Source organism: Glycine soja, chromosome 14, assembly GCF_004193775.1.
Source record: "Glycine soja cultivar W05 chromosome 14, ASM419377v2, whole genome shotgun sequence".
Classification (NCBI taxonomy): Eukaryota; Viridiplantae; Streptophyta; class Magnoliopsida; order Fabales; family Fabaceae; genus Glycine; species Glycine soja.
The window spans coordinates 8,901,675-8,919,886 of NC_041015.1; the positions used below are offsets into that span (position 1 = coordinate 8,901,675).

Here is an 18,212-nt window from a genome sequence, read left to right on the forward strand (position 1 = left end):
ATCAACAAAGTTGTAGTATAGAGAGAAAGAAATTTGGAGAGATGCGAAAATGTACTAGAAAGTGTGTCTGAATGTATAGGCATGTATTGCGTCGATAGTAATGGCGCAATACATTGTACTTAGGTAATTTGACCACAGGGTTGCTCCAACTGACATGACACAATACATTTTCAGCTGGTCACATGCTGCCGAAAGCAGTCAATACTGACAGTTAACACTACATACGCTAACATAGTCTGTCCAAAAGTGATTGTGCCACCACAGCTGTAGCAACCCATTGCGAAAAACTTTTGACACAACAACTCAATGTCACATGTCAGTTTCCCATTGAATTGAGCCCTGGCCTTTAGCGCAATGTAAATAAAAACAAACCCTCAATAAATAGTTTGAAAACAGTCATCTTTTAGTAAATAATTTAGAAAAGGACTCCTAGTATTTTTGTCTTAATTATACTTAAAAACTCATTACTCTTCCTTAGAATATAGTTTGCAGAATTAAACTCAGATCATTTCTTATAAATTAAATACGTATTCTCAACTAAATTACATTTATTATTATTAGATAAAAAATAAAAAATATAAATGATAATTAGTTAAAATTAATGTGGAATGGATAAAGAAAAGAAAAGGAAAGCGAACAATCTGGGCAAGAAAATCTAATCATGTGTAGAGATATGTCGTAGTGGGGTCCACAAAACCGCACTTTTTCTATCTTCTCTCACCTCGGAGCCCTGTCTGAGAATCCCTAACTCCGCTGTTCCGTTTCCCGTACTTTTCTTTCTGCTGCCCAATCTTTTTCTTCACGTCAACTCCTCCTTCTTATTCTTCTTCCACTTTCTCCATCTTAGATTTTTTTCTTTCAGATTCGATTCAGATTATGCTTTTTCTTCTTCTTCTTCTTCTCTCTCCTTGTGCAAATTGAGATAAAATAAAGAGAAAATTGGGATAATAGGATGAAGAGAGGGAACGAGGAAGAGAAGTCGGCGGGGCCAATGTTCCCAAGGCTGCATGTAAATGATGCAGAGAAAGGAGGGCCAAGAGCACCGCCAAGGAACAAGATGGCCCTCTATGAACAGTTCAGTATTCCATCTCAGAGGTTCAATCCACACCTGCCACGAAAACCAAATTCTTCTTCTAACATAGTTCCTCCACCAACTTCCTCAACTGAGGTGAGTCTTGGGTTTTGTGGCTTTATGCTTCACTCTTTTAGTTGTTTGACCTAGAAAAATGGTTTGTGTTGGTATAGTTGAATTTAGCAATTTAGGGGATTCTTAATTAAACCCTTTTTATGTTCTGCCAAGGAGTTTGTTGTTTTAGTTAATATAAATTTTTGTACAACTTGTGTTGCATTGGTCCTTCAAACAAATCGTTCAGGCGAGAGTCACAAACTAATCTCTCGAGGTACTGAGATCCATTTAAGCGGCTGATATCTCCGGAGAGATGTTTATTCCTTACATACAGACCTGAGATTGAACCTCTTACCACATGCTTAAGGGACATGGCTAGAGACTAATCTCTTGAGGTATTGAGATCCATTTAAGGGGCTGACATCTCCCTACAGATGTTATTTCATACGTACAGACCTGATAAGATTGAACCTCTGACCACGTATGCTCAAGGGGCATGGTTATCTGCCTATCATACCAACTTGTTGTTAACAAGTTTACCGTTCCAAAACCATATAAAATAATCTCATCCCTCATAAGACTAATTTGTTTGGATTGTATGTCAGCTCTTGTTGTTTTCTTAATCGGACTTTTATTTAAAAGAATGGTGTGGTGATGACTGAAGTACTCAATTGATTCATTGTAATTGCTCAGTTCTCATGTTAATGAGTAACTGTGCCAAAAATTTAAGATGTTTGGTGAAGTTTATGAATGGATTTATGTATATTTCTAACATGAATTGATGCGTTTGCAGGGAAATGGCCGTGAGAGAAGTTATATTTCTCGCCAATCTGATGATGGAGCAAGGTCAAACACTTCATTGGTGCAACTTGAACGGAGAAAAAAAGTAGATGATGGCATTCATGTGTACACTTGCTCGAGGATTGATCAATCCAATGATAAAATGCTGGAGAGTTTTAATGGGAAAAAATTGACTCCTTTTGGTGCTAGGAATTTTTGTTATTCAGTTGCTGTGCAAAATGGTGGTGACAAGGATACAACACAATTTGGCTTCCTTCCTGCTGATATGAGAAAAGATGCGAGGAAGGGGAATGAGGCAAATCCACATGTAAGCTCAAGTAGACAGAAACTAAAATTGTCTGTCAAACCCAAATCAAGTGGAGAAATTATTGACAGTCTAGTGATGCAAGCCAAGGTGATTCCAAATCAAGAGGATCAAGATTATTCTGTGCCAAATATAAACAGGTTACATCAGGATGATGCTTGCCTACAGAAGGAGTGTGTGGCTGGGTCCCAATCCAATGACATCGAGCATGGTGGTGATCTCCTTAACTCTACAAGGGATATGGATAATGGAAATGCGCTCGTACCAAGAGGCTGTTTTCATTCTGCAGCGAACCAAACTCACCCACTTGAGGCTACCAATGATGCTGAATATCACGATACTCGGACTGGAGGCCCGATACAGAAGGGGAATTTTGATGAAAGTGACAACATTTCCAAGATCTCCACTGTAACAAATTTATCAAGTCTGATAGTTTCTCCTGATGATGTTGTAGGGATATTAGGTCAAAAACATTTCTGGAAAGCAAGAAGAAAAATTGCCAAGTAAGTCTTGTTGATTGTTGGTAGCAGGTGTTTCTGTGGTGTGGTGATATCAAACTTGAATTATTTATCTGTGAATTCCTTTACTGATTTATGATAAGTGGTTTCTCTTACATGTTTCAGCTGGCTGGTATTTTGTAATTTTTGAGTTGTGTATATTATAATTTTATGTTTTTGTCATGCAAAAAGTCATAAAACTTGTTTCCTACGTTCATATGTGCAGAATTTTAGAATAAAAACACTAACTTTGAATTGTCTTCTGATTTGACTATCCTTATTTTGACCCCCTTCATGTTTTTGTGTGCATATTTGATTTGGATATGAGGTGTGGTTTGCAAAATATGTCAAATTTTGCCTTATTACCACTTACTGCTGGTATTTTTCCTTTTTCCTATTTCTAAAAATGCAGAGCTGCAGTGGTTTCTTTTATGCATTGTAACTATACTAGGTAAATGGCCTCAATATTTTCATTTGAGGAGTTGTGTATGTGGCTTTGAAGAAATAAAATCTTATCATCTTGGGGTCCCTTCTAAATTGGTTTTTTATAAAGTCCTTGATAGTTTTTTAATGGTGGATACTGGATCGTCTTACAACAGGATGATGAGCAGTCTTAGAATATTGTACTGTGTTGAAGGGGTACCCTTCTTCTGACAGCAGATCATTTCACTATTTGAAATATTCCTCTCTTGGTTTCGTCTAACTTGATTCTCCATGAGACCACTGGGGTGAGTTCCCTTACTATACTACTTGCCCTTACTGCACTGAAGGACTTGGGCTAAGAAAGGACCGAGTAATGCAGGATGATCCCATGGAGTACAGGGACACTTGGAGAGTATATGATTGATGAGTCATCAATAGATGTTATGGACTTATGGCTTACAACAAAGGGATTTTTCTTTTCTTCTTCCCCCATTTTCTAGTGTCTTAATTTTCTGTGTTAGACATTTAGGGATTGTGATTAGGATTTTTCTTTATAATGGTACACATTGTAACTGTAGTTTACTTTGGTATTGTGCCATCTAATAGTCCATATACACATACCCAGAAAAGATGACTATGTTTGATTGGTTGTTTTATGCTTCCTGGTTGAGTCTAGTCTTTATTTTGAACTGGAATCGACAAAACTGCACAAATATTTCATATGGGCTTTTTCTTATTTGGCATATGTATGGGCTTTTTCTTGGCTCCTTTGAAGTAAGAAAGTGCATAAAAATACTTGCTTTAGAGGAGATTTTACCTTTTGGATGAGTATTGTGCAATTTTCTTGATTGAACTCTCATTCCTCTCTACAGTCAACAGAGTGTGTTTGCAGTCCAAGTGTTTGAATTGCACAGACTGATTAAGGTAAAAAGGATCTCTTGTGCTAGTCCAAAACAGGAAGCATGTTAACTTTTCCCTCACGCACGAGCACATGGACTTGGAGGTTCACTCTTCAAGTCTGTTCATTCACACTCGCATTAATTCTTTTAATTTAAACAGGTCCAACAGCTAATTGCTGCATCACCGGATGTTTTGCTTGAAGATGGTGCTTTCATGGGAAAATTTCCTTTGATGGGTTCTCCTCCTAAAAATAAAAATATCTCATTGGAAGTGGTTGTAGAGCCTCAGCAACAAAATCCTAAGCAGAAAAACGATTCTGAAAAGCTAAACCATAAAACAGAATGTTCAGCTGAGAATGCAGTTGCGAAAAAAAAATCTTTTTCGTCCCCGAAAAATGGTAGCCACCATACAAATCACACCCCATTTTCAGGAACTCCACACCAGGCAAATGAAGCTTCTGATAATAAAACAAGTCCCTGGTGTTTCAATCAGGCACCTGGACATCAATGGTTAATTCCTGTCATGTCTCCTTCTGAAGGGCTTGTCTACAAGCCATATCCTGGGCCTGGATTTATGGGAACAATGAATGGAGGATGCGGCGGGCCATTCGGGCAAGCACCTCTCGGTGCTACTTTCATGAATCCTGCCTATCAATTCCCAGCTTCTCATCCAGTAGTTGGGGTTTCACCGTTTGTCCCTCCAGCCAGTCATGCCTACTTCCCTTCCTTTGGCATGCCAGTAGTGAATCAAGCAACATCAGGATCAACTGTTGAACAGGTGAACCAGTTTGCTGCACAAGGTTCTCATGGTCAAAATGGTCATTCATATATAGAGGGAACCGATTTTAACACTCATCATAACCAAAGCTCATCTAACCTGCCAGTTCTGAAGAATGGAGCTACGCTACATGTTAAAAAATCTCAGGCGTCTAAGGAGAGAGGGTTACAAGGGAGCACAATAAGCAGTCCTAGTGAAATGGCACAGGGAATCAGAGCAGGGAAAATAGCTGAAGGAAATGATGCACATTCTCTTTCTCTTCAAGCTGTTGAAACTAGACAGCAAACACAAGTCATCAAAGTTGTACCACATAACCGGAAATCAGCGACGGAATCAGCAGCTAGAATTTTTCAATCCATTCAAGAAGAGAGAAAACAACATGATTTAGTCTAGTGCTGTTTATGGAGGTGGAGTTATTTGAGTTGATTTTGTACAGTGCGTCAAGTCCTGTACTTTGTTGTTGTTTGGTAATATGTATCTTGCTGTTTTATTCTACTCTTCCTTTATGTCCTTTTTCTTACAACATATTCGAATGTAGATATTGTTATAACTACAATGGAATGTTAAAATTGATCAAATTTAATATTAGTGGATGGTGTCTCCGTGTAGTGTCATTTTTCATTTGGCTCAATGAAATTGAGTTTTATCCCCTATATATTGCTTGACTAGTAGGGAAATGATTGTCGGTTCACATTAGATTGGAAGTGTTTGACAGTCCTTTGGTTGCATTATATTAGAAATTTTTTGTAAGATTCAATAACTAAGACAAAGTGTATACATGAAACGAATTATTTTGGAGAAAATATACGATTTATTCTTTCTCCAAAAGTTGATAAAAAAATAAATATATAACACTCCAACATTAACTTTTTTTTTATGTAGGGTCTTGTTATCTCGTATTTTAAGGATATTGTTAAAAAATTTAAAAGAGAATATATTTACTGTGGAAATAATAGGAAAGTGTAAAAAAATATTGAGTAGTGTAATTTTTAGCATTTTAATATTTTTTTCTTTGTCTGGTTTCTTAACGGGTTAGTATTTGTCTTTTATATATACACTTCCAGTGTAATTTGAATTCAATGTTACAAAAATTCTGACAATATTTATGTGAATATTATTACTTGTTCGATGTTTAGTTTATAGATGGTATTTAAATATGAATTTTGGTTTTCTCTTCACACTTTTTACATTAGTTTTTATTTCTATATTTTTTTTCCTACCAAATCATTGATTGCTTCTCTCATTCTTTTAATTTTTTCCCCTGTTTTACATCTCTTCACACTTTTTACATTACTTTTCTCTGGATGGCATGTCGCAATGTTCATCCAACTCGAATAAACCTTCAAATAAGGGGAGTTCAGTGTGAGGGAATATGTGTCATGTGTGAGGAGAACTTGGAAAATGCATGGCATGTCCTTATAGACTGCAACTATGCAAGACAATGTTGAGTGGAAGCTGGTCTATGGCATCTTATTGATTCGATTATTGTAGGTGTGGAGAATTTGCCAGAGCTCATCTTTGAGTTTATGGTTTGCTGGTTATGGATTTGCAGCTTTGAGGGTGCCAACATAGTTGGAATGTTCCGAGTTGCTTTGCTTCAGCTAGCCTCTTTTGCCTTCAAAAAAATAAAGTTCCTTACTGTGTTGGAAGATCATAGTAGCATCATTTGCGATGGTTCTTTGGAGTACATGGAAGGGTAGGAATAGGCTAATATGGGATAAAACTTCGTACCCCATTGCCCAGAGGCTCTTCGCTATGCGAAGGTATGGAGGCTAATATGGGATAGTATAAGATAAAACTGTCTACAGGAACCAAACTGTTTTATGATGGCAAAAACGAACATACATGGAGTCCTGCTGCAACCACATGAAGGAGAGGCGATGGTATTATTGGAGGCTATTAATTGGATGCAGGAGCAGCTGATTTAACATGCCCTTATTGAAGTAGGTTATAAGCGTCTAGTCTTGGCAATTCAGAAAGGAGATCAAGACTTGCCAGAATTTGGAAGCTAAGCTTAGTGAAACAAATAAAGCTTCCTTTACTTTTGTTGCCAAATTTTACTATTGGCTTTGTCAGGAGACTAGTAAACTTTGTGGCTCATAGCCTTGTTAGGTCCTCTAGTTTTTATGCTGGTCACCAAATTTTTTATGATGTTCCCGATTGTATTTACCCTAAAATTCATTTGGAAATGAAATAAGCTTTTTGATCCCAAAAAAATATCTCTTTTTTTACCCTCCATTTATGATGTGTGAAAAAGAAAAACTAACCCCTTAAAATATTGAACAGAATTTGAAGATATTAAAACAACAACATAGTGCTTAAACCTCGTAAATAACTAATGCAACTAAAATATAGACTTATATTTTTTTCTAACAATTGTAATTTGTTAACTTCTAAACTAGTCACTACAATTTTTTTCTTCTGGATAATCCAAGAAACCCCATAATATGTCATCAAACAAGAAACAAAAAATGATAATTCATTCTTCAAAAAAAGAAAAAGAGATGATAATAAGAAATTTCCTCCCTTGCTTAATCCTCCTAAATTGTAATGGGTACCCATTAGTTAGCGATCACTTAAGGGCACTTTGGATTTTGACCAGGCCCTCGGTAATATAACTCAGGATCTTCAATATAATCTGACACAAACCAAACATCATAGCAGTTATATTCATCCGAGAAATAAGCAACATATTCAGGGATCTTCAAGGGCGCCATGAATTCTCATTCTTGTTATTATAGACGACTCATCAAAAACTGAAGCAAATTGTCCATTGCCCATTTGTGTTGCAGTGTGAGGAGTGTGCCCAACAGTGGAACTGAAACTTCACCCCCCACTCCACACATTCCGCATTGTAACGTATTGTTTCTCAGGTGGCCAATAACCTATGTTTGTCTTCTCACCATATTGCACCCACCAATTATTGGTATAGGGATCCTAATGTAAAAGAAAATGACAAGAAAAAAAAAAATAGAAAAGAGTTTAATTTCTATACGTTGTGATTCATAACCTGATTATTATGAAATCATAAAATTATATGATTTGTCCAAAAAAGACATGATAATAACTTTTTTAAGCCTCTAAAAAAAACTTTTTTAAGTATAACGGAATTGCTAGTTGCTCGTTAAATATTTTCGGACCATTTACCATTTAGCGGTTTATATGAATAATTAATATTTCTTTCATGGACTATTTGCATTTTTTATATATATCACATCAAATGTAGTTTTTACCCAAGACTTTGCTACTTTCGGTCTTTTAACCAAAACACATAAATTCGTAATATTAGTACATGCTTTACCGTCTCATTGGTTAATGATGCATGTAATTACAATGATATTGGGTTATGTATTTCTTTTATGTGATCATCATTATCAATGACAATTTTAGTTATTACATTATAAGATTTTGAAAGAAAATTCCTTGAATACTAAAATTACCTATTAAATTTGAATTCTTGTATCCAAAATTCGAAAAGTTAATTCTTTTTTAAATAATCAATTAATAAAAAATAATCATAAGTATGACTTAAAATATTTATTATAAAAGTCAATAAATACCATACATGCATGTTGGTACATTCTAATTTTTAAAAAAAATTGGAAATCCAAATGAATTATGCTCCATCTATCTATCTTATGTAAGTTCACTTCAGCTTATTTAAGAAAACTAATCTCTTAATTTTATCAGTTTTTTGAGAGAGTTTTTTTTAAAAACATTCTGTTATTTCCCCTAAAATAATTGTTACCAAACATGCCGCTCACCTTATAGATGTAAATAATTATTATGTATTTTGAAGCCCACCAGGAATTGATATGGGATAAATTGCTGCACCCAGGGCAATTGCTAATCTGAACAAATCCAGGACAAGTCAGATCAAAGCAACCCGTTTTGTTTGAAGCATCAGCCTGCAAAAATTGGTGTCCCAAAATTACAATGCCCCAAAAAATTAGAACAAATTAATAAAAATTGACAATAAATCTAAATATCATGTAGCATATACATATTAATTAGACTAAGAATTAGTAATTCACAAATTTTGGTTCCCTCTTCTTTATGTCCCCAAACAAAGAATTAGTATATAAAGGATTAGTATATAATTAAATTAAATTTTAAGGTTGATGCAATTGCAAACTTACTGTCCAGTATACAAATAACCGAGTTTGCCTATCTCCATACACACTGGGATTGACCTGGAACAAGTTTAACGCACAAAGAGATAATGAATTTTTCAAAGCTGAAAAAGGTTTAAACAATAAACACTAAAATATGTGCAACGACATATGACTTCGAGTTGAAGCATGAGGGAGCTATAGAACATGCAGAAAATGATACTTTAAGTTGGAGTGCATTTTCCATGCATTCATAAAATGTTACAATAACTTTGTGTTTAAGCACAAGTTATATTCTGATGCATAAAAAAAGAAGTAGAAGTTACTTTTCTTACCGCCCAACCAGCTTCAACACACTCAAAGTCTTTGTATGGCCCTGTTAAGAGAGATACTTGGGAAGTGCTGTACTCATCATCCTTGTCAACAGAAGGGTTGCACACTTTGATGTCTCCTTTGGCTCTCAAGTAGCGGAACCCAACTCAATAACCCAACCTCACTCTCTATTATTAGGAACAACATGATATTTTACTTAATGATAAAATATGTGTTAAAGGTAATCTAAAAGTTTATTTATTGTTATAAAAGTGGTTTATGAAATAGTCTTTTCAATAAGAATAAATAAGGGCGTTCACATAACGGGTTGGGCAGGATTTATATGAATTTTTATAATTTATTTTGATAGAGTCAATTTTATAAACTCGAATCCAATTTGATTAAGACCGACAAATATAAGGTAAAATAAAATCAACTTAACTTGTTGCCATAATATATTAATCTTTACATTATATATAAATATATAATTAAGATATATTTTATAATATATATTTAAAAACAAATATACTTATAATTATAATTATAATATAATATTAGACAAAACATTATTTATTGAGTTAAGAAATTATATTATTAATATATAACTATTTAAAAGGATATATATGGGATCGAATCGAGACCACCCAAAGTATAATCTAAATCCGTCCTTAAAATGTATTGGGTTTGATTTCTTAGACTTGAATCCGTTCAAAAATTCTTTATATGGGCTGAGTCAATAAAACGGATGGTGTCATGATCATTCAAAATAAAATAATTTTATCACTATAATCTCTTTAATTTATTTGAATAAGTCTCACAATTAAACTTATAAACAAATACTCATGTAATAAGAGTTTGTTAAATAACTAGTTAATTAAGCTGCTTATTCAAAAGTGTCACTAGAAGAAAATCGTCAAAAGAAATAGCTGTGAAAGTAAATTTATATAGTTTTTAGACCAATGGTAAAAGGGGAAGAGAGACAAAAGAACATAATGTTAAAAAAGATTTTAGGATAAATACTAATGTCTCAATATTTGATTTTTAAATGAGTCAAATGATACCATCAAAAGGAGTTGTTAAAAAAGATTTTAGGATAAATACTAATGTCTCAATATTTGATTTTTAAATGAGTCAAATGATACCATGTAATAATTCATGTAACCTACTCCATCAGGAGATATAAGACTTCTGTTGTTGCATTGAATAGCACTATAACACAAACGAACTTACAGAGTGGTTTTTAAGTTGTGCAAAGGAGATGAGATTCTTATTCCGTTGACCAACATGTTGGTGAGAGAAGCTTGGCTTCTTCCTTCCATAGTCTTCAATTGAATTAGCCTTTAGCATGTCTCTTCCTCTAATTCTTCGAACAAGTATTGTTCCCTCTGGACATCTTCCACTTTTCTGCCACACTTAGGAAGTCACCGTCACAGATGACCCTTCAGTCCTTTGCTTCATCATTTTGCCACTCTTTGCATTATTTCTAGTTCTGGTCCCTACTGTTTTGTCCTTCTTAGCTGAATTGTAAGTGGGAGCCATCTGATTATGTATATGCAAGCTGTAATTAGTCTAGCAAGTTAGCCCTATAAATAACAAAAGATATGGTATAAACAAAGAATCAAATGTGACTCACCTGGATCTTGTGACCTTTCAATGCAGGATGATCAAAAGCTGGTTGCTTATTAATGTCAATGCAATCAATGACATCCCCATCTTCACTCTACAAGCATGAAGAAAAAAATTAGTAATAACATAAAATTAGTTAAGCTTCTATAGAAACGAAACGACCAATTAGAAAACATTCTCACTCAATACTATTTGATATTCTCTAGTATATCTAATTTCAAATTGTTTTTTCACTGATATGCCTGGTGAGATACAGGACCTATTAGGTGTTTCCCAACATATAATGGAGTTAAAAACAACCCAATAAAGCTATGATTTAGATAATTTTATTTACCTGGATAGTTTTTAAGGAGTGTCTTCTAAGATGATTTAATTTTCTCTCAACTTCCAAAATCTTGTGTCTTGACAAAGAGCTACCATGGTCCACAAAACCGTAAACTGAAACTACCATGAGAATGAAGATTGTGGATCCCATGGCTGGAAAGTGCAACAACTTTCCCATTCAAAATTTAATAACAATAATCTATTTTGATTCCTTTGACACAAAACAAGTGGGTCACAGAACTGAAATGGAAGACAAAAGATACACTTAGATATTGGAAACATGCCCTTTAAATATGAGTGGGTCGCATTCAAATTGGTCAGTCATGAATTATAGACATTGCTTAACTATAAGTTAGCTAGATATCGATATCTGCATGAGTTACCGTCTATATGTCATTCAAAACTTCAGTTTACATCATGACTTAATCATTGACATGCAATTGCAAATGCATGCTTCATTTATCAGCCACCTCCCATCCAACCAAAAATTGAAAAAGACAATCTTATTAATTTAATAAACCAAAGAAAAGAAAAGAAAAAGGTTAATGATTTCTTTTAAACCGAAAATTATTTTTCATATTTTATCTTTTAAGTAATTAAAAAAAAACTGATCTTAAATAGAATTGATTTACATGTATAATTCAAAAGTTACTTTTTTTAATTTTTATGTTAGACCTACTAGGACTCGGGGGAGACCATACCACTAAAGTGGTGCCTTAAGTGATCCCCATGGGGTAGAAACCGGAAAGGAATGTTTTAAAAACTTGCAAGCAAATTTGTTAACCAAGTGAATAGAATTAAGGGGCTTCAAAAATTAATTTAAAAGAACTAGTTTTATTTGAATGATTAAGTATGACTTTTGATATATAATATGAGTGGGTTTTATAAAAATCTACAAGTTAACACCTAGAATGAATTTCATAAGCAAGCAAGTCTAACTTTTGTTAAAAAAGAGAGAATAATTATGAACCTAAGAATTGAGCTATGCAATAAGAATTTAATACGTATGAACGGTTAAATTTTCATGCACATATTCTCGATGAAGAGCTAAAAGTTAGTAGCTGCAGAAATATTAAGAAAAAATTGAAACGCCATAGCAACAACTGAATTTCCTCAATTGTTGTCGTCACAAAATGATAAATACGCATAAAGATATCACGTGAACACAAAAAAATCAGCTGTCTTTTAGCAGCAGTGCAATTCCATAGCTACTATATATTGAATAGCATATTTAAAATCGATGAGAACTACATCCATACGAGTCAATTAAAAAAAAAAGTGGATCTATAACAGATTTGCGGGATTCAGAACTGACTATAAATATCTCCCTAGTAATAGGGCTTTGCCCAACTCTTACACACACCACACAAATGATGTAGATGAACTAGTTGAGAAGGAGTTGGATTGGCTTGAGGGTTCTAAATATTCTTCTTTTAAGAAAAAAAATGCAAAGATTAACAAAAGTTAAATAACAATTTACGTTATGGGAGACTTAAGAAATAAAAGGTAAAGAGAAAGCCATGATGAAAATTCTAGCTTAATTTAACAAGCACAATTGCTAGTGTTTTGTAGCAATCACTGGCAGAGTTTCTCAACTGCAGTGACAATCTGAGCAGGTTGAACTACTGTCCATTCCTCCAATGTTCCAGCATAAGGAGTTGGTACATCCTGAGAGGATAAACATACTATAGGGGCATCCAAATAGTCATGGAAATTTTCGGTAATTGCAGCTGTCAAACTAGCACCAATTCCACCTGTCCGCATGCACTCTTCCACAATTAGCACACGGTGTGTCTTCTTCACTGAATTCCCGATTGTGTGAAGATCGAACGGTTTCAAAGACCTGATATCGATCACTTCGGGGTCATACCCCTTGTTCACCAGTGTCTTAGCAGCTTGCATGACATGATACCTCATCCTGGAATAGGTTAATATTGTGACATGCTCCCCAGGCCTAACCATCTCAGCTTCTTCGAGTGACAATACATACTCTTCATCTGGAATTCTCTCCTTGAGGTTATAAAGCAAAACATGCTCAAAAAGAATCACGGGATTCTCACTTCGGATTGCAGCTTTCATCAAGCCCTTGGCATTGTAAGGGGTTGAGCAAGCCACCATCTGGATTCCAGGGATTGATTGAAAATATGACTCCAATCGCTGTGAGTGCTCTGCTCCAAGTTGCCGCCCAACTCCACCAGGTCCACGAATGACAATTGGTATTTTGAACTGGCCTCCAGATGTGTAATGCAGCATGCCACAATTATTAGAGATCTGGTTAAATGCCAGAAGTAGAAATCCCATGTTCATGCCCTCAACAACTGGCCTCAGACCAGTCATGGCAGCTCCAATGCCCATCCCTGTAAAGGCATTCTCAGCAATAGGGGTATCCAAAACTCTAAGGTCCCCAAACTTTGGGGCAAGGCCTTTAGTCACCTTATAAGATCCTCCATAATGACCTACATCTTCACCCATGACACATACACAAGGATCCCTCTCCATTTCTTCCTCCAAACCTTCACGTAGGGCCTCAAAAAGGAGAAGTTCATGCCTAAAAATAAAATGCATGCATGGTTAATTCCATCATTATTGGTCATAACTCATAATAGGAAACAAAAAAAAATGCTTTTAGCAATTTCATGTATTGACTATTCTGAATTAGAAATTACTAGAATATCCCAAAAGTTTTCAACCATCATCACCTTAACTCTTTTTTGTTACTGCACTCTTTCAGACCTAAAGAAGTTGTCATCCCTAAATTTTGATAGTAATCTGATCCTTGGTCTACACTCTACAAGAAGATTGTCTACTGTTTTCTACACAAAAGTTTTGAAGTACCACATCAAGGGGCCACCAATTCAGACTCTTCATCTATCTATCTAAAGTACGCATCAATCATTTTTTACATTCTTGTCTGTTTTGTTTTGGCCATTGAATAAGGGAGTCCAGATTATTTTTTCATTCATCTCATTTCATCTTATGTTTGTTTGCCAGTTCCTAGTTTCAGTCAGTCAAGACCTATCACTTAACTGGGAGGTTGTGCCTTATACTTTGATTACCTTTTGTGGACATTTGGTATAGTGAAAGAAAAAAAGCAAGAATCTTGAAAACAACAATAAACATTGTAACGATATCTTTACTATCTTAGCGAGAATGTGAAGTATTGTGGGTATCATGGGATAATGAGTTGTTGCATTACAATGAATTGTGAAGTGACATGAACTCAACTATTTCAAAAGCTTAAAATATCGGGTAAAAACACATGAACAATTTTATTCTAAGTTGTTAGTTCGCGCAGGAATGCTTGAGGCTGGCCAACCTTGCACTGAAATTTACACTTTATTTAGAAGAAAGAATCAAACTCATCACTTGCAAAGAATCTTTGATATCATGCAACTGACCAAGTACCCCAATAGCTTAAGTTACAATATCTAGGATACATCTCATAACATCATTATAATAGGAATATCTTAAAGTATCTAGGATGAGTGGTTTTCATATTTGTTTCCTATTTGACATGGATTATGAGATATCCTCTAGAGTCTAGATATTTTAACATATAGGAATAGGATGTCTTTAGTCTGTGTGAATCTGGCATAGAGGGAAAGGTTTGTTTAGTCAATTCTATGGAGCATATTTATTCTTTTGCTTCAGGGGATGGAATATGTCCCCTTATTCATCAGGAAATTAAAAACCTAAAGTGAAAGGAATAAAATTATCCATTATCAAGAAGCATTTATAAAAAAAAACAAAAAACCCAGAAGATAGTAACAACAATTGTCGACCTACTTTCATCTCATTTATGAAAGGATGAAAATGTGTTAATGATAGGATGAAGCAGTAGCCAGTTTGCCACATTCTTCCCAATGCTTCCATTTTCATCTATACCTAAAGCGATGCTTAATTCGAATGAATAAGGAAAAGCTTCATCTCATTAAAAAAAATATGCTTAAATGTCCATAACACGGAAATACGACAGCAAGTAATTGTAGAAAGACTGAAAGAGACATACCCAGATCCAGATTTTGAGGTAGAAGCCGCAGAACTGGCTCCTCCCTTTGTCTATAAACAAAGAACCAATAAACACAATTTACAAACTTGAATTGATCCCAAACCAAACAGGGAAAAAAAGGGAATGGAATTTGATAACTCACTGCAACTGCATTAGTAACCAACAATTCATGCTTACGACCTTCAGTCTTCAGAACCCTTGCTGCATCAGATCTAACCATAAATATGCCATCTTTCCTCTCTGAACCAATCAAAGAAACATTTAAAAGTCAAAACAAAAATCTCAATTAGCAGTTTGAAGAAGAAAAGAAAAAGGGATTTTTTTTAAGAAGCGAACCTGAACGAGAAGAAAGCAGGAACTTGTTGGAGTGGGAAGAAGAGAATGATGGGGTCACAACTCCCAATCCCTGGAAATGGGTCGTCGCCATAGGCATTGGATCACCCAAGAAAGATGAATAAATGAAAAATGAAAAATGAAGAAGAAAAAGATTGAGAATTTATTTATAGGAGGGAAATATGCCAATGGGCGGAGCAATTAAGGAACACCATAGTTTGTGTTGTGTTGTGGAGAAATTAAGGATCGTTAGTTGTTGAGTTTTATTTATGGGCGGAGAAATTTAAGAGATTTTGGAGAGTGTCTGTGGATTTAAATAAATCTCCAACGTAGATTAAAATTAATGGCTGAGATCTCTTCAATAAAACCACCCTGGGAAAATTACTTCCGGCGACTCCCGCAGCATCTCCGACTTCAGTCCTTACCCTAATGTCGACGCTGTGTTCACCGGACAGTGACACAGGCTTGTGGTAAACCTGTCTAGGTAGGGATTATGGGATTTTCTTCCATTTTTCTTTTACACCCAACACTGATAAAAATAAAAAATATCCTTAGGACAATTGATAAGATTCATACCGAGTGTCAATTTGTAAAATAATTAATACAAAGTTTATATAATAAAATTATTATTAAAATGATTGGAATCCATAATCTTTCTTTTTTTAAAAAATTACTTTTTATTTAATTAATTAATCAATGTGTGTTAGTGATTTTCACTCATTTTTATAAGAGTGAGAATGTATTTATCTTTTTAATAATTCATAATATTTATTGTAAAATAATTAAAGATATTCTGATAAAAAAAATAATTAATATATAAAACAACTTGAAAAAAAGAATCTTATATTTAGGTTAGGGACGGAGGTAGTATTTCCTTTTAAGAAATATATGTATAAATAACAATAAACATAATTTATAGAATAATACTTGAAAGAAGATTGTCAATAATAATTTCTCTGTACCACCCTTTTCCAACTAAAAGAAAAATAAAAAAGCTCTGCTCTTTGCTGATGCTTTCAAGCAAGCAGGCGAAACAAATGTTATGAAGAGTTTGCAGGCTGGTGCCTTTAACAAATCTTTAGTATAACTGTAAATCAAAGAAATTCCCTAGACTTTGGATATTGCAGTCCTTAAGATTTAACTTCAGAAACCAAAATTTTCCCCTTTCTATAAAGAGAAAAATATAGCTTTAGATTGTTCTCTGTTAGTATTCAAAGATGGTATTGTCTTCTGTAACTTGTATCATTGGGCCTTTGAATCATAGTGAAGTAACTAATGGAGCTATTTTTTATTTTGTTATGATAGAAAAATCCTCTTGGAAAGGTTCTTTATGTGGTGAATCTTGAAAAGAAACTTTTGTTCTAAATTCTGAACAGTGCTCATCATGAATAAAGTGACATTAAAAAATATATATTTTCTAAATCTCGAATCATATTGTTAATCTACATGTTCCCTTGATTCTTTCTTATATGGGCTATTTAGATGATAGAGTTTTATCTTTAAAAGTATTAAATCCAACAGGTTTTACTCACCATGTGTGTGGCAAGTAGCAGCACATGTCTGCTCTCACCCTAAATTTTACATCTGAATGTTTTGATTGGCAGCTTCTGGAACTTCGATGCCTTGTTCCAGCCCCAACAACACCTAGCTCGTGATTCACATGATACATTCTTTTAGGAAGGTTAGTAAAACCTTTATTGTTTTCTTTCTAATCTTATATTCTATGTTTCTATTCTGAGAACATGTGACACATTATCTCTCCTTCAACAACAAAGATATTGCCCGAAGATAATGTTCAGAGAGTTAAGCAAATTCATGAATCTACAGGTTAAGGGTCTAGAGGGTATTATCTTAAGCGAACTCAACATTGTTTAACATAGGCTATTTACTATTGATAGATGGATAATTTCCAAAAATGTTTTCTGAAAAAACCTTACAATTTCTTCCTTGGTAGATATGCATATAACTGGAAGAGAAAGCAAATAAAAACCTCCTAGGAACCCAAACAATTGGTGTTTCCTCCTGGATGCTTTACCAACTGTGATAGGAGTAACGAACCTCAAGCACAACATGGACCAAGGCACAGGTCCGTAAGGAAGGTCACTACCCCAAGCTACTTGAAGGATTACGTCTAGCAGATGAAAAGTTGAGCTGGCATTAGTGTTGTAGTGTTGTAGTGCGGTAGTGTTAACCTTGTCTGCCATTTATCATTGATTTCATTTTCTGTTAAGATCTTTGTTGACACAAGAATACAAATTCTGTTACAGGAATCACTATTATATATAGACCACTCATGTAATAAGGCAAATATGAAAAATTACCTTATCCAAATTAGTGCTCTGGAGGTACTAGCCCTCGAAGTCCAGACCCTTTCTCTATCTCCCTTCCTCTGCCTTCCTAACAAAATTGGTGCTCTCGTTGAGTCATGGCTGAATCCACTCAATCCAAAACCAGTTCTGATAGATTGGAAGATGCTATTTCCAAATTAGCCTCCCATCAAATCACCCTTGGCGAATCCCTTGACGTTATGACCCTCAAATTAGATGAACTCATTTAGAAATTACCCACTTCAGATTCACCTTATCACTCTCCATCATCTTCTTCCACCATGCCACCCCCTGCTTCACCTTCTTCGTTTCATCGCATCAAACTGGAGGTCCCTCGTTTC

At 34.7% G+C, this 18,212-nt stretch overlaps 2 protein-coding genes across 3 annotated transcripts; one reads left to right on the forward strand and one right to left on the reverse strand.

Annotated features, from left to right (window-relative positions):
- The first annotated feature begins 673 nt into the window (after positions 1-673).
- Positions 674-5,459, forward strand: LOC114384436 (protein EARLY FLOWERING 3-like). Its single transcript, XM_028344106.1, has 4 exons — positions 674-1,168; positions 1,920-2,734; positions 4,024-4,075; positions 4,211-5,459. The coding sequence occupies exons 1-4, from the start codon at positions 953-955 to the stop codon at positions 5,219-5,221; spliced, it is 2,094 nt and encodes a 697-aa protein (XP_028199907.1). The 5' UTR covers positions 674-952; the 3' UTR covers positions 5,222-5,459.
- Positions 5,460-12,376: 6,917 nt separating this feature from the next.
- LOC114385083 (pyruvate dehydrogenase E1 component subunit beta-like) lies at positions 12,377-16,068 on the reverse strand. Of its 2 annotated transcripts, none has more exons than XM_028345052.1 (4): positions 15,548-16,068; positions 15,354-15,469; positions 15,212-15,261; positions 12,377-13,750 (listed from the first exon to the last, which is right to left on the reverse strand). In XM_028345052.1, the coding sequence occupies exons 1-4, from the start codon at positions 15,642-15,644 to the stop codon at positions 12,778-12,780; spliced, it is 1,236 nt and encodes a 411-aa protein (XP_028200853.1). In that variant the 5' UTR covers positions 15,645-16,068; the 3' UTR covers positions 12,377-12,777. The 2 variants fall into 2 exon arrangements, with proteins under 2 accessions (XP_028200853.1, XP_028200854.1); XM_028345053.1 differs by having other exon boundaries at positions 15,354-15,451; positions 15,548-16,066.
- Positions 16,069-18,212: the final 2,144 nt, after the last annotated feature.

Coding starts and splice junctions, on each gene's coding strand:
- LOC114385083 (XM_028345052.1), bottom strand. CDS start 15,644: ATGCCTATGGCGACGACCCATTTCCAGGGATTGGGAGTTGTGACCCCA. Junction 15,262..15,353: donor TGGTTACTAATGCAGTTGCA/GTGAGTTATCAA, acceptor CTTTGTTTATAG/ACAAAGGGAGGAGCCAGTTC. Junction 13,751..15,211: donor ACCTCAAAATCTGGATCTGG/GTATGTCTCTTT, acceptor TTTTATTTTTAG/GCATGAACTTCTCCTTTTTG.
- LOC114384436 (XM_028344106.1), top strand. CDS start 953: ATGAAGAGAGGGAACGAGGAAGAGAAGTCGGCGGGGCCAATGTTCCCA. Junction 1,169..1,919: donor CACCAACTTCCTCAACTGAG/GTGAGTCTTGGG, acceptor ATGCGTTTGCAG/GGAAATGGCCGTGAGAGAAG. Junction 4,076..4,210: donor AATTGCACAGACTGATTAAG/GTAAAAAGGATC, acceptor TAATTTAAACAG/GTCCAACAGCTAATTGCTGC.